General features: G+C 40.6%; 1 protein-coding gene across 1 annotated transcript; it reads right to left on the bottom strand.

Annotated features, from left to right (window-relative positions):
- Positions 1-13,856: 13,856 nt before the first annotated feature.
- hoxb5b (homeobox B5b) lies at positions 13,857-15,348 on the bottom strand (the record flags this gene model as incomplete). The annotated part of the gene is made up of 2 exons (XM_080542092.1): positions 14,679-15,348; positions 13,857-14,104 (listed from the first exon to the last, which is right to left on the bottom strand). Exons 1-2 carry the CDS (start codon positions 15,304-15,306, stop codon positions 13,857-13,859), a joined length of 876 nt encoding a protein of 291 aa, XP_080398218.1. The 5' UTR covers positions 15,307-15,348.
- Positions 15,349-16,526: the final 1,178 nt, after the last annotated feature.

Here is a 16,526-nt window from a genome sequence, read left to right as displayed (position 1 = left end):
TCGGGCTATATAGTGCGAGATATAGACCAAGAATACTCAAATAACACGAGGCTATCTCTTTTTAGTCGGCCTATTATCTTAGAAAATCACAACCTAACGTCGAATTGATGAGAAATGGTTCGCCCACCCACCCGTAGAAGCACTGGCCATTAAAATAATCCTAATAGTTTTATTAGCTCAACTTGTGTTCCTGAATGAGAGCTTATTTTTAGAGAGGAGCAGTGAAATTAATGCGGTGATCAATCTTAAGCTCCTCTAAAAGCTTGACAGCTCGGCTCTCCAATTTTCCCGCTGGGGAACAAAGAGACCACCTTTTAGAAGGCTAATTTATTAATTTATTAGGCCTTTTAGAGTTTGACAAATATAATCGCGTGTATAATCTTCAGCAAACTGTAAAAACGATGGTGTGAATTGACAGGCGATAGGATATAATCGTGTTTAGAGTAGACGTTGAGGATTGTCGTTAAACTTAGAGGAGGGGGAATGACCGGTGATTAATAGAGCTTTGCTATTTAGCTTAAGGTTGTCGGATCCAGGATAAGACTTGACTCGGACAGGGGCAGATATGCTGTAGGCCTTCACAGTACGTGCGTTGGCTATAAGGCTTGTTAATTTTGACAGAGGTGTTACAAAATACAAACGCTAAATGATTTACATTCTGATGTCTGAGCAATAAAATGCATTTATTTAAGAACAAGAAAATGTTTTGCTTGCATTTACATGGACTTGTTGTAACATATAATACATGTTTCGCAGCAGAGTGATCATTTTTCTATTCCTTGAGCAAAATGGAGCTGAATAATGAGCATTGAATGGGCATTATTCGTGTTTAGACGTGTTACAGAATTCATAAATACATTAAAATAGTTAATAAATACACAAACATAATAAATGAATAAATAAACTTCACACAAATAAACACCGTAATAAATACGTATCGAAAGATCATGCTGTGTGGTCATAGCCTGCCACTAAAAGTGCAACAGCAAGTTAGTCAAGCACAAAAGATTCAATACACACAAGCGTTTTCGCTTTTCTTCATCTTATACTGGTCTAAGTCGATGTCAATTGTTAATATTACCCTGGTTTCCTATCATGAAATTAATTAATTAGTCAGATTTATATGTGCTTAATTGTCTCTTCTCTGTAGTCGATGCAAATAGTCTATATAGGCCCAATATTACACACACTAAAATAGTCCGAGGGGAACATTTTTCAATCAAAGCATTCCGAGATAATTGTAGATCCCTAAATAATAATAGGCCTAATTTGATTATGGTCAAGCGACCCTTGAGTCCGCATTTTCTACAGATGAGTCAACTTCGGAGCTTGCTTGATTCTGTCTTGAGAAGAATGAAGCTCTGGCAAGTACGACGTGTCTGGGTCACACAGGAGGTATGACGTGTCTGGGTCACACAGGAGGTCGTGATGCTGTCCTGATGTCACGTGTGCAGGATCAGAAGAAAGCATGGCACCCTTGTACGTCACACCAACATACCCAGGGACATCTTGAGCATTATGAGTGGAAAACATATCAATACCGTCCTGCAGACTGCGAGGGTCGTATTCAAGGGTTTTAAGGTCATATTTCTGTGGGTATGGGTGAGCTTTCATTGCGTTTGGACCGACTGACGACGATGCCACCGCATATGCGTTTTGTTGATGCTTTAAAGGTGGCGGGGAAAGTGTGTAATCATCACCCAGGTGAACATAACCCAGGCTGGAGAGTGTGGGGCTGAGGGAGGAGGAGGAAGAGCTCAGTCCGTTTAACTTCTCGTCCTTCTTGTGCTTCATTCTCCGGTTTTGAAACCATATTTTGATCTGCCTCTCGTTGAGCCTGAGCAGGCCGGCCATCTCCACGCGCCGGGGGCGGCAGAGGTAGCGGCTGTAGTGGAACTCCTTCTCCAGCTCCACCAGCTGCGCGCTCGTGTACGCGGTGCGCGCCCTCTTGCGCGCCGCCGTGCGCGTTTGGCTCGTGCTCTTCTCGTCACCAGAGTCATCTGCAGAGAGAGGGGAAATGAAATAAGGCATTCAGAAATTGAATACAAATAGCAATATCAGATTAATGCATTAGATTTGTTTTAAATGGAAACTGTAAGGCCTACAATTGCTCTGTGCCCCCCCCCCAAACTAATGGTCTATGTCTGTAATCACATATATTCTGATTGAGAAAATGAATAGCATCAATGAACATTAATTCTTCGTAAATAGAATTTCAACTGGGCATCTTTACACATTGTATACACACCATCTGCGCTTTTGGTGTCGTTTTTCTGTTTTGAGTTCTGTCTGGACTCCCTCATCCACGGGAAGATGTTTTTGGTGGTCGTAGACTTTGGATCAGGCACATCATGAGCTTTTGATTTCCGTGAGTGCTGCTGCGATTTGTTGTTCCCAGGTGAAAGCAGCGAACAGTCAAACTCCATGCAGTTGCTCTGCAGGTGCGTCCAGGGCTCGTGGCGGCCAGGTGCGTCATGGTCGGATCCAATTGCATTGACACCTTGGTACGCTTGGTAATCTCCGAACAGCGTTATGGGGTCGTGGTAGGTAGTTTTCTGCATTTCTGGAAAAAGATCTCACCAGCTACCGGGGCCCTTTTGACCTTCGTATGGCGCATTGACACCCGGGAATCACGTGACTGCTCCTTTCCAAAGACCTCTTGGTGGCTGTCCTGTAAGAAAACGGAGAATGAGGGAGGTGACAGCAAGGATCCATCTTATCAACTCAATAGCACCATGACATGAATAGCTGGCCTCTCTACGAGGTTTGCACAGGCCATGCAACACTTTATCTATCTATCTCTCTCCTTTCTAAGGACAAAATATTGAGCAATCATTATTTTTCTAGAAATAAACCAGCAGCTGGATATTTATATATTTTGTGTTGTTGTTGTTTGTTTGAGAAGGATGGGAGCTATACTTTTAAGCCTTTTACGATCGAATTGGTTTTATAATTCGACCACGAATGTTTCAGAATGCAACACATTATATATAATTATTTAGCCTATATACATTATTTTGTTAAGAATTGTTTGTTAATTTCAAGAAGCTGAAGCCTGACCCCGCCAAGTGAATAAGGACAAAGAGACGACGTAATTGGGAAAGAAATAAAGATACGTTGTAATTAAACCAAAAGCTACAGAGGTGTACCCAACAATAGGCCTATACGTCCATAACAAACACTTAATGGACTTGTGTGTATAAAGTCTCCATGGTAAAACAAATAAATAAATAAGGAAATAATATAGCCTAATGATTTCTTCATAACATGAAACAAAACAAAGCCATAGCTTGCCTGAGAACCAACTACCGGCCACTATCAGAGCGCGCGCTTATTATCATTATGTGGATTATAGGCATACTCAAACATTTCATTCCCATTTCCATGCAATATTAATATTTTAACACCGCATAAAATAAAAACCTTTGCAATGTCTCGAAATTCATTATAATTATTCAAAGCGGCTTGCAAATCAAATGCGTTGTCGTTGAAATAGAAGATTAGTGACTTTGAAGTTATTGTTTTGAAGAGAAAACGAAGGCTGTAGCAGTTGGCTGTGTGAGTTGGTTGTGGAGGCACACGCAGCTTGATGAACTCTGGTTGAACCGCGCCTGGGAGTCGTACGGTCGTAAATCACAGAGACACATTAGCCCAGCAGAACACGCATTTACACCCCGCCTTACCTTAGTCTAGCGCGCGACTAGATATGATGAATTCCACATCCATTTCCCCTGAAATCAATAACGAGAGCTTTTTCTCCCCTTTCGGAAAAATATCAAGGAATATTATAATCCGAGCCCGCGTGGATGCATCAAGCCCTTCTGATTCTAGCACAACAACACATAACGGCTGAGGTCGGTGGAGGGAATGCACAGTCTTTACCACGCAGCCTACAGAGACAGCGAGGAGAAGTCTAGCTCCATCGTCTGTCACAAAACCCTATTCGCTGATAACAGTGGCCTCATACGCAACACAGGCTATAGCCTACATGCAACTAAGCTATACATGCAACCAGGCTATACATGCAACTAAGCTATACATGCAACCAGGCTATACATGCAACCAGGCTACATGCAACTAAGCTATACATGCAACTAAGCTATACATGCAACCAGGCTATACATGCAACCAGGCTATACATGCAACCAGGCTATACATGCAACAACCAGGCTATACATGCAACGCAGGCAACATGCAACTAGCACAATTGCTTATTTTTTTATATTTATTTTATTTTATTTTTATTTTTAACCTGATTTGGCATAGCTACTGGATTGGCTGTTTTCCTTCTAAGTATTATCATGCCATTGAGGTGTTGGAAAAATTGAGACAAATTTTTTGAGAGGGGTCTAATTCGAAATGCGTTTACATCTTCAGTGTATTAGCCTACAACTTCCAATAACTTTGCACTGTTAAGTTATGTTATGGAGTGGAGATGTTTGTGTTATGACACAGGTTATAGGCCTACATAACATAAAACACAACATTTGATTAAACAATTAGCCTACTTAACGATTCAATTAACAATTCAATTAACAATTGAGTTAATAACGTGTAAATATTGTTGTTATTAGACAGTGATAACAGTGTTACACAGGTTTAGGCCAAGCCTCTATTATTATGAATTTGACTTGAGCATGAGCTTTGCGTGTATACCGTTGTATAGCCAACTGCAGCACGCGCGCCAATCTCATAAATAATGCATGATATCAATGAGAGATCTGTCCAGAACGTGGTGTTTATCATAGGCAGGTCTATAGCGAGGACAGAATATCTGCATCGCATTTGGAAGGAGATGTGAGATGAAACAACACGTTTCAGTAGGGATACAGTCTACACAACCAATCATATTCCACGGTGGAGAGATAAAGACAAACGTGCAAAATCCCATGGGTCCAAAATTAACTATTGCATCGGGGAACCATCTGCTGCAGGATTGTCCACAATTTATACTTTACAGGAGATGAGGATCAAACGAGCCGATTGTTTTAAGTGGATCGATATCGGCCTGTGGCGGCGCTTTGATCGCTCATGTTTATCTTTCAATTGAAAATGCTCAATTCCCCTCGATTCATTCGTTAGGGGAAAGTAGTTAATGGCACAAGCAGGATAGGTAATGTTTAACCTAATTCAAAATAACTCTAAATAATCTAAACATGGTGAGTTCCCTCCCACCTGCTCCCAGCGAAGATCTCGTTTGCTCACGAAATTTAGTAGGAGAGAGAGGAGGGAGAATTTAAATAAGCCTACCAATATGAAATACAAACAGTAAATAAATTGTGCCAGATGCATTTGTTAGACCTACTATTTAATTAACTAATTAGTATGCAATTATATTTGTATTTTCCTTTTTTTGTTTTTATAGCAACAATGAAATTACAGTAGGCCTATCAGCCTCCGCCATCACTGCTGAGAACATTTCTAGAAATGTAATTCTCAATAATAATAATAATTGTATCCCTTTTTAAACGATTCGATTTCATTAAGCATAAGTGTATTCTGATGCATGCATCTCAATACCGAAACATCTCTGAAATATTTATATTCCATGTCCTTTACACAAACATCATGTAATATGACATTGAAAAACATCAGTTCTCCTATTACACGTTACCTCGTAATGTATCCCACAAAAAGCGAAAATGTTCGAATACTTACGAGTGTTAATAATTTTCTAAATAGCCCCAGTGACACACACAGTCACCAAATATTTCATTTATGTGATTTGTCTATATTCTCCATCAATCAAAAACACACTACTACTGCTATGCCCTGGATTAGAATATCACAATCATCATCTCAAAAAGTTTATTCTAGAAAATGTCCTGAAGCGATGCATAAATCCACCTTTACATCGAAAAAGAACACATGATTGGTGCTGCTCAGATGAAACCCAAGATTTATCTCTAAATGACTTATACTTTAAACATTATAGAGCTCGTATAATTGATACGGGTCTAAGAGACCTCTGGGCAGGTGGTACACTTCATATCATTCACTGATCATCCCCGGATGACGATGGGGGGAAAAGCCGGTGCAGATCACCCATGAATCTCGTCACTTGTGGATCAGGAGATTAATGACACGCATGGCCATAAACAAAAAGATTCTCAGAAAACACAAAGGCAGCTCGGGCTCACATATCACTATAAATCACAACCACCGTCTGGCGAACATAGACAGAGGAAGACTCTCTGAGAGGAATACATCACTTGGAACATCGAAATTAATTAGTAAATACAGCCTGTAGTATGGCTTCCCTGGCATAGTGTGAAACTATATTAGGCCCTAGAAACTACAAACAGCATATGACACGAATTGAAAAAAGCACAAATGTCACACAAAGTAGCCTTATGAATCCCCAATGCGCATCATGGTAATAACAACATTGTTATATTACTTACAATATTCACACTCACAAGTATTCTTCAGCCAGACTCTGCGGGTTACCTCTGGCTATGGTTTGCTTTAAGAAGATGGATTTTTTTTTCTCCAGCAGAAGGCGGATGGAGGGTTGTTGGCCTGAGGAATGCCTCTACACTGCAATTATTTAATGAATCACGTGACAGTGAGAGGGGGGGGCGGTGGTTGGCTCCTGTCTGGATGCTCGCCATGTTACTGAGCTTATGTCGCTGGGAGCTTTAAACATGGATACAACTGAGGATTCACTATTGTATTTCTCTCACTCACACAGACACAGAGAGAGAGAGAGTGAAAGTGTGTGTGTGTGTGTGTGTGTGTGTGTGTGTGTGTGTGTGTGTGTGTGTGTGTGTGTGTATTAAAATATGATACTTACTTTTAGTTGTTCCGTTCCCATCTTCTCTTTTCTCTTTTTTTCCACAACACTCTCGTGCTCCAGGGTGTAACGAAGACAGCATATGAGACCTCTCAGATGTCTCTCGCCGCAGAAGGTCCTGCGTCTATAGATTGCAGTGGAGAAGACAGTGTGTTGAGAAAGGGAAGTGATAAATGACTATTGAACAAAGCCGACATTCAGCTGAGGCCTCTTCTAAACGTCCAGTGGCTGAAGCCAGTGACTTAGTCTGTTTACTCTCACTAACAATAATAACGCATAAAATGCGTTAAGAAGTTTGTTTCAACAACTTGTATGATTCACATTTTTGCTATATAGGGCCGAGATCCTTACGCGTAATTCACGAACCAATTTGTGAATCATTAATTGGTTTAACATGTTTTCATTCCCACTGATCTCACGTTAGAATTCGGCCCCACGTCAGGTGTATGAGTTTGGGGGCTTGGATCTGGGGCCTCCTCACACAATGCTGATCTGACCCAGGGACACCACGGAAATAAACATTTGTGAGACAAATGGAATCAAACCAAGGAAATTAATGTCCCAGATTATACTTGCCATTCATTTAGAAATTATGGGTTATGGAAACGCGACAGCTAATAATGACCATAAATAAATTAAGGAAGTGAATATCCTTTTCCAGACATGAATTAACAGCTATAACACATAATCAGGTGAGTAATAGCGAATGCCGTCTCAAAAGTATACGGATAAAGTAATAAAGTCAGATCTACATGAGAATATAGGCCGAAGTCTCAAAATGGTAGGCCTTGTAGGCCTCTGCGCATGACCATGACACGACCAGCATAATAGAGAAAAAGGGCACAATTAACATTTAACATATTGTGACACAGCCCAATGAAAAGGGCTACCTGTAGGCGAAATCATTTTTCAGTCTTTTACATGTGCTTAAACTACAGATTGTAAGCTTTCAAATGATGCATCATACATTGAAATCGGAAACAAATTGAAGACGACATGAGTATTTGAAAGTTGCTACACCGGAAATCACTAAGCACAGAAAATCCCCATCAAAGATAATGAATCCCCATCAAACAACAAGAAACGAAGTCATTGTGTTATAGATTACACTTATTTAATGAACGTAAAACTGTTCGGAAAAATAACGAGTGGGTACTTCACATCTTCGAGTTGAATGTTAGCTACAAAAACGAAAATCAAAAAAAAAAAAAAAAAAAACTTTAAAGACGAATTTGACGTCTTTCTCATTTCCGAGAGGTGTCCAGAAACACCAGGAGCAGTCACATATTTCATAATCTAATCCCAAATAAATAGAACCATCGTCATCTTCAGAATCATCATCAAGGTGAAACAACTGTGTGTGTGTGTGTGTGTGTGTGTGTGTGTGTGTGTGTGTGTGTGTGTGTGTGTGTGTGTGTGTGTGTGTGTGTGTGTGTGTGTGTGTGTGTGTGTGAGTGACAGTAGAGGTCTTTGATGTACGGAGTTTGGTATAGCCATTCATATTTCCTATCACTGATGTTTTAACATCGCATCAAACTTCATCAAACTCAGAAAGGAAGACGACAGTTACTCATGAGCCGGAAAATCTGACATATTTGGCTCACTCTCTCCCCTTCCATCTGGACAATACACAATGTCTATAAATAATACAAAAAAAGAATCTTCAAAATAAGAACGCAGTCGAAAGTAACAATATAAACCCCCGATCTGATATCCCCAATGTATGAAAACACAGAACCAGCCACCAGCTTCGGCAGAGCAACACATATTTACAAAAGTATACGGGAACGTAACAGTGCAACAGTGGCACTTACCGGCTCAGCTCAAACTTTCCTTATCCAAGAGTAAAAGCTCGCCGTGCGTAATCAGGCAACTCTGTGTCCAAAGAGTATGTTTTGCATTGCTGATCGAGAGCGCAATCTAAATGATGGAGGGGTAGGTAGCTTAGCTTTGGTGTGGAGAGGCAGATGGCGTGTGGCTGATATAGATCGTGTGTACACTGGACATTTGCAGGCTACAACGTCAGTCTCTCGCCACACCGGGCAGTGTTGGGGCACTTCCCCCACACGGTGGAAACCTCGGCTCGCCCCCGTGTCGCTCCTGTTTATCTAAAACGGTTTCACGGTCATTATCAGCCAATAGTGTGGATTCTATTCAAATTAGTATAGCCTAATCCCCGGATGAGAACAAAATCCTGCGCGCACATCTCTGCTAAATAACATTTTTACATTTTAGCCATTTATTCCAAAGCGACTTACAAATCAATGCATTTCACTAAGCAAGTGAATCAGCAATTCACCAGTCGTAGCAGGTGATAATAACGATTACACTATATTTTGGGGTAGGACAAAAATACACCTTTTTAGGTTACAATGACAATCTAAATGGAGGAACGCACCTGTCTTGATGGCCCATAGGGTGAAATATACACATCCCCCAATATTGTTCGTATTTGCAAAGTGACACCAATATGTTCACGACTTACATCTTCAGTGAGCTTTCCCGCAGAGGTGAAGTGTCATCAACTACATGCTCCCCAAGACACGAGTTTGCGACTGCATAATGTCCACACAAACTCGGATCTACAGGGTATACATAGATGACAGGTTCAGTAGTTCAGCAGTTCATATGAAGTTGAGCTGAGGTCTTGTTCATCCCTTTGGCAGGGTGGCCATGTGGAAATAAGATTGTATTGAAACTTTAATTAAATTGAAACCAACCCCACCATGCTTTTAACATTTCCAATAGTATTGCCTAAAGTTTCAAGAGCATCAAGTGAATTAGATTTATTTTCGTATAGGCTAATATGCTGTAATAAAGTATGCCTTATTGAAAATGATTTTGAATAGCTGGTTATCTGCAATTAAATTAGGTAACAAAATTACAATAACATGGACTTATTCTCATAGGCCTACTAAAAAATACAATGAATAAAACACGCTTGATGCCTTTCCTGTTGTTCCGAGGGACTGTTTTGTTAACTGATTCGTTAACATGATTTATTACACGCAACCATTTTGATATGAATATATCAACAACATATTGTCTCCGTAACGTGACCCATGCAGGCTCTTATATCACTCCGCTCATGCTTCTAATATTTATATATTTATATTCTCTCAATCAGCATCAACACATAGATGTTCCAACATTATAGGCCTTCAGATTCCCATGGCGAGGCTTCACAATCCTTTCCAACGATCCGGGGCACTAGAGCAAAAAAGGGTCCCCGAAATTGGACTTCAGGCATTGGACTGAAAGGGGGGGGGGGGGCACCTCGACACCCCAATGAACAAAACCTTACAGGAATGTTGATGCTTTTGTTTTACATGTTACAATTTTAGTATAGGACTACCCTTAAAGTATTTTGAGTTGTGATATGAATCTCGTATTTGGACGTACGGCATGTGATGAACAGCGCCGCGGCATGTCACGAATCCCAGCATTTCAATATCTGTCAGACGCGCTGACCCGCGGTTCACCCCACTCTCAAGGCCTCGCACATTAACCATCTCTGACTTGTTCGATGATACTGAGTAATGTACTTGTTTTTTGCACAAAAAAAGGATCAGGGCCCCAAGAGATACAATCAAATAGGAAGCAGACTGCAATAGTGTTTTTCTTGTGCGGATAATTTTCGATTGCATACAGGCAGAAAAAAAAGACCACAAGCAAAATGATAACGGATTTCAGAACATTAGCAACTGCAAGTCCATATGAACACATTAGAATACGAGCTTAGAGAATAATCTGTTTTAATTGGAAAGAGACTACAGGCTATATGCCATCTGACGGTTTGGGCTTTTTTTTTACACGTATTGTAGGGCTACTTATTTCACAAGCTTTTCAAAATTGTTTTGTATTCGTATTGTGAAATGTCATGTCACTGGCATAAACTAGCAGTGACCCCGGTCTAAAGCGCGCTCTGCTGGTGAACATCGGCATTGCATCATATCCACACGGTATATCACACATCTACAGGCCTATCTCGAGCTAGAACGTCTTCTGAGGTTCACTTTGTGAGGCAAGATGTTTCCAAACGTAAAGGTTTGTTTTCAGAGACCGAACGCATCCGATGATATCATAGTTCAAGGTGACGCTATTTAGGCCTGTAAATTATTAAGTAAATTGTTTATCTGAAATTAACAATTTACTACACAATAGTCGAATTGCATTTTAGATCCTTTAGAACAATTCCAAGTCCAAGATTCAATAGGTTTTTAGGAACCACTTTCAAAAGGTGCATATTGTGACATTAACTCAATACAAACCCGTGCGTAAAATAAACATCTCCATGCATTCAATAAAACTAAATAAGCGTGTAACCGACGTGTGTAGTAAACGATATGAGCAACTAAACACAATATAAAACCCTTGTCGTGCGATATGTGTGTTTTTTTTTTTTTTTTTACACGTGCATTTGCTACCCACAAAGCAAGATGACGTTTGATAATTAGGCCGACCATTTACTTATGCCTACCGTAGGCTATATTTAATTTTAAAATATATATTTTGTATGGACATCTATGTCGACGTCGATTATGGAATTTGGTCCTTTTCTCATTGTAGGTTGAGCTTCGGCTGCTTAGGAGTTGAAGGCATCTGGGGCACTAGTCTACTGACCTCGCGATGATCCCTTCCTCATGAATAATTAATGAGATCGTGCACAGATTACCCCTATCAATATGCAATACTCATTACCCTGGTTAAATGGCTACTTAATAGTTATGAATAGTTGGACTGTTTCGACCCAATGCAAAACATTGCTGTGTATAGCCTATACTCTCTACTAAAAGCTTCATGGCTTTTAATTAGTTTATCAAAATAGTTTATATGAGATTTCTGGCACATAACTTTAGGCCTACATATTATTGTAAATAGTAGTGTTCATATTAGACCAGAACACACGACTCAAATGTATATGGGGCATATTGGGGCCTCCTATAATCTTAAAACCCTATTTGGTTAGATTAATCGACGAGACAATATTTTGCCATGATATGATTCATTGCAGCAAAGCAAAAATTGTTAGAACAAACTAGCTCGTAGGCCCACCAAGAAATAGGCTACATATCCTGTTTTAATAGACCTCTGATAGTTGTATGGTAATGTAATTACACAAATGATGGCAAAACCTTGCTCACGTTTTGTACTGTTACATTCTGATTTGTTTGTTTTGGGCAGCTTCACTTTATTTAAATACAGTTAGGGCCATACTCAACTGGTATTATTTTTGTATTTTCATTTTACTGGTGTGCAGTATGATATTATGTTAATTGGCCTAATAAAATAGGTTACTTTTCCGCCTAATTTCCAGCATATGCCAATTCTCATTTATTGTGAAACAAGTCTACAGTTAGTAACAATCATAATCATTTGTCAGTGAAATTCTGTCTTACCATGGAATTCAGTTTCTATCATGACATCGAGGATATCAGGACTGCCCAGGACGACTTGAGCCACCGCTCCAGTTCACAAACCCTTGGAATCCCCTTGCAGCCGTTAAACCGTCACTTTCATTCAGGAATGTGAATTATATAGTACATTGTCTACTCCCCAAAACCATAAAACCAACTTTATGGACCCCACGTGACCTTTCACAGTCAGTATGGGATATAGGTTCTATGGTAACGGACATTTTTACTAACTTCGACCCTAGTACCTGTAAGCTAGACTTTGGATTTGATCCGGAAACTTTGGGCTAAGCTTACAGGACTGCGACTCATAGAAGGTAAGTTTCAACCCTTATTAAGAAGGTTCTGCGTTTGGCGAGAGCCGAAGGAAAAGCATGCTTGACAAAATATTGCCTATGTACAACTTGACCTGCCCTTGAAAACGGTGGGAACATTAACTTGTGCGAGGCTATTTGAAAAACACTGCAAATAGGCGTATGTGTTTATTCAACTTGGCACTTTTTAGTATCAAGAAATCTTACTCAAATTATGGAATTGTAGGCCTACAAAGGTCTGACTCATAGGCCTCAAAAGTTTGTTTTCCGAAGCCTATCAGAATATTGTGCTTAGTAATGGATTTATCTATTGTAGTCTAGCCCAATGTATGCAGGGATTAATAACATAAAATGAAAAAATCATGTTAACAATGTGAACAATGTGAACAATGTTTTCGTCCTCCATGCAATACAAAATCGCGTGCAATTGTCCCCTGTGTGTCTGCGTAAAACAATGCGTAAAACATGCTCGGTTTGATAGGCCTATTGATTTAGACTCAATGGCGTGCAAAATGTTAAATGAAGACGTAGATAATAACAGATATCAATTAGTTTTCTTCAAATATCAAGCGATTGAGAGAAACTTTATTTCCAACTCTAGGTTCACAGACAAATACAAAAAGCTTTTGGCAAAATGCTTACACCACTGTTGCCGTCTAGTCCACATGATCCACCCCTCTCAGTTCTCTACAAACTGGTAACATTGAAATGTTGAATACATTTACATTTTTTTAATGGAACATATTAAGTACTTAGTTCTAAACAATTACATTTTGATATACTTATTATACACAACATGTTCTATAGGCTACACATTGGGCCTGTTTTACCTTATGAAAATTATGGTCTGACCACAAGATAACCAAGCATAAATATAGCATTAAAACTTACACTAAAGCGCCTTGAATGGTCCAATTATCTTTAAGTTTACATTCAATGAAAGAGCAGCATATGGTTTGAAAACGTTACTGTACAATTTTACACCTGTTAGACCGTGAAGAAGTGACACAGTAAAGAGCTCAACGTGGAACAAGACTACCTTCAAGAGAGCTGCTATAAGTAACACTAACAGAGCACGACACGTATACCTCTTAACAATCTTGTACGTATTTTTTATTATCAAATGATAATGACTAATAGCTACCATAATACAACGGGAAACTAAATGTGTATTTTTTTTGTCTAACATCAAGAACAACATGCCGAAAAGGTGCTGCGCTGTAGCTTACAGTACTCCTGGATGTCTCCCCCCGTTACTCCTGGATGTCTCCCCCCAGTACTCATGGGGGTCTCCCCCCAGTACTCTCCCCCCGTTTCCATTGCAGTCCGAGCTCAGTTGTGGAACGCGCTCCCTCCCGTGACGAGACTCATGCTTTTTAGTTTATTGTCCTTCTTCCATTTCATCCGTCGGTTCTGGAACCAGATCTTTATCTGTCGTTCCGTGAGGCACAGCGTGTGTGCGATCTCTATCCTCCTCCTCCGGGTTAGGTATCTATTGAAGTGGAATTCTTTCTCCAGCTCCAGCGTCTGGTAGCGGGTATAGGCGGTTCTGGCCCTCTTCCCATCGGGTCCAGCCATCTCTGAATAAACACCAATAACAGTCCACATTAGAGGTGACCCATCACTGAACAACACATTGTGCATGGGGAATTACTGTTAATAAACAAGTGCACGAGGAAACATGTTTATTGAATAGAGGAAATATCTACGGAAGCAATATCCTGCCAGAGAGACACATGCAGAGTACACATGCACCACGGATTCTCGCTCAAACCATGCATGCGTGGGCTCGTCGATATGAGAACTAGGACTATCTGGGTAACTTGGCTCACTATCCTAGTTCCAGCCGAACAAAAACATTTTATAATGTACAATTTACAATACTGAAATACACAACACCAATTGTATAGTCACTATTTCCTTTTAAATGTCATTATATCTATATGAGGTGAATTTAAACTCAAGGGGTTTTGCCTATATGGTTGTTGCATTTTTCTCTCCTCCATCCTGACCTCACCGAGTTCATGCAACACTGACAGATTTACGAGGCTTTGGCACATTTGGGTTGTATGGAAACACAAAAGCGACCACCATGCGATCCAATCAAGCGCACCACCACCACCAAACACAGTAGAAGTATCTAGGGCAATATACCATGGTTTATGTGCAGTTTCCGCATCCAAGGGAATATCTGTGGCGTTTGACAATCGTTTGCTGTGGTCGTGGAGGTGGCGTTGGACTCCTGCTGTTGCTGCTGCTGCGCCCGGGCAGCCGAGGTGTTGGTGCCGCTGGTGTGTGCGCCTTCCTCGGTCTCGGAGGCGACGCCGGTGTCCTCTATCTCTGGGAAATGAGTGCTGTTGTTGACGCCTTTGTTGAGACTGATGTTGCCCCCCGAGGTCGTGGTCCGGTCAGACGGAGGAGAGGGGCTTTTTATGTCCAACGACTCGTGGTTTGCGCACGACAGAGGAGCTGGTGACGCCAGCGAACAGTTCGGTTGTCTGTACCGGGCGTCCGGGCCGTTGGATGGGGGGTACCCGCCACCACCACCACCACCACCACCACGGGCATTATCTCCAACAGCCTCGAAGTGGCTATCGGTGTTTGTGCGATTTACGGTTAGGTCCATGCCATTGTAGCTGTAGCCGAAAGACCCGGAGTGCATGTTGGTGCCAGGGTCCCTGAACGAACCGTTCACGGCGCCGTTAGGTCCATAATTTAGGAGCTGATAGTCGGAGCCATTCGGATAGCGCCCTGAAAACGAGTTAACAAAGTAAGAGCTCATTTGCTTGTTTTTAAAAGCCTCGATTTGTAGATCTTTGTCGCTATAATCCCTGTGCCCGCACGATTTATGATGTAATCATGAATTATAGCAATGAAGCCTGTACTGTACTTTGCCAGGTATGCGGCCAAATATGGGAGAGCGTTCAGGAATCACGTGCCTTTGTTGACCAGTCGTAAATTCTCACTGATGACTTCAAGAGGTAATTCATGCTCTATGGTTACAAATGATGACGAAATGATGGTCGTTAGACTCAAGTCAATGGTGCCTCCCCATTGCGCCCTGTGATCCATGTAGGCAGAGAGCGCCATCTACTGGCGACGCGGGAGACTGCCTGCTACGGTGCTCTGCAGCGAGGCGTTTTTTCCCATCTCTTAATTTTTCTCTTAACACTGACTAATAGAGACAATAAAACAAACCTATTTTACGAACAGTAATCCCATAATTGCAAAGATATGATGCGTTTATTGCAATGCATAGCCATTTTGGTAGTTATTGAGACCGAGTATCCAATACAAGAGGCCTGCTATACCATGTCCTTGTAGGTAAAGCTTTAAGACATTATAATAATACTACTAATAAAAATAATAATAACGTATTATCAGACTATATAGACACCAATGAGACAAGCACATGTATGTGATATTTACACAACAGACGTTGCTTTATTTGTATTTACAAAATATGACAAAACTAAATATTGCACATGACAGAAACAAGAAATAACATGACATAACAATAAATAACTGACATATTCCTTTTTATACAAAACATTATTCTGTTGACGTTAACAGCGCTGTAATAACCTAAAGATAACAACTACGACACACACCAGGCCGAAGCCTCTCTCTTTTACAGTAACGATGGCATCCAAAATCATTCATGATAATTCCTTTGAAGCACCAAAATTGTCAAACAAATACAAAAACATCCAATACAATGTATACAATGTACACTTGGTCGTTTGCCTTTTAAAATGCACGAGCGGACAGACACAACAGGACATGTGAATAACCGACACATGTTGTTTCATCGTGCACATATCTAATAGTCTATTGTTTACATATTTCTTGAAAATGTCCTGTAGGCCTAATGTGCAGCAATTGTCTGCAAAACAACATCAAATAATTCAACATCTTTTAAATTCTGTATTTGTTGTAGGCTATAGGATGGCTTGTTGTGTGGTGGTGGGGGGGGGGGGTGGTCTCATTTATTCAGTGTCC

The sequence above is a fragment of the Nansenia antarctica genome (assembly GCF_963989245.1).
Source record: "Nansenia antarctica genome assembly, chromosome: 11".
Taxonomy (NCBI): Eukaryota; Metazoa; Chordata; class Actinopteri; order Argentiniformes; family Microstomatidae; genus Nansenia; species Nansenia antarctica.
The sequence above is the reverse complement of the archived record's forward strand: the minus strand, read 5'-3'. Positions and strand labels throughout refer to the sequence as shown.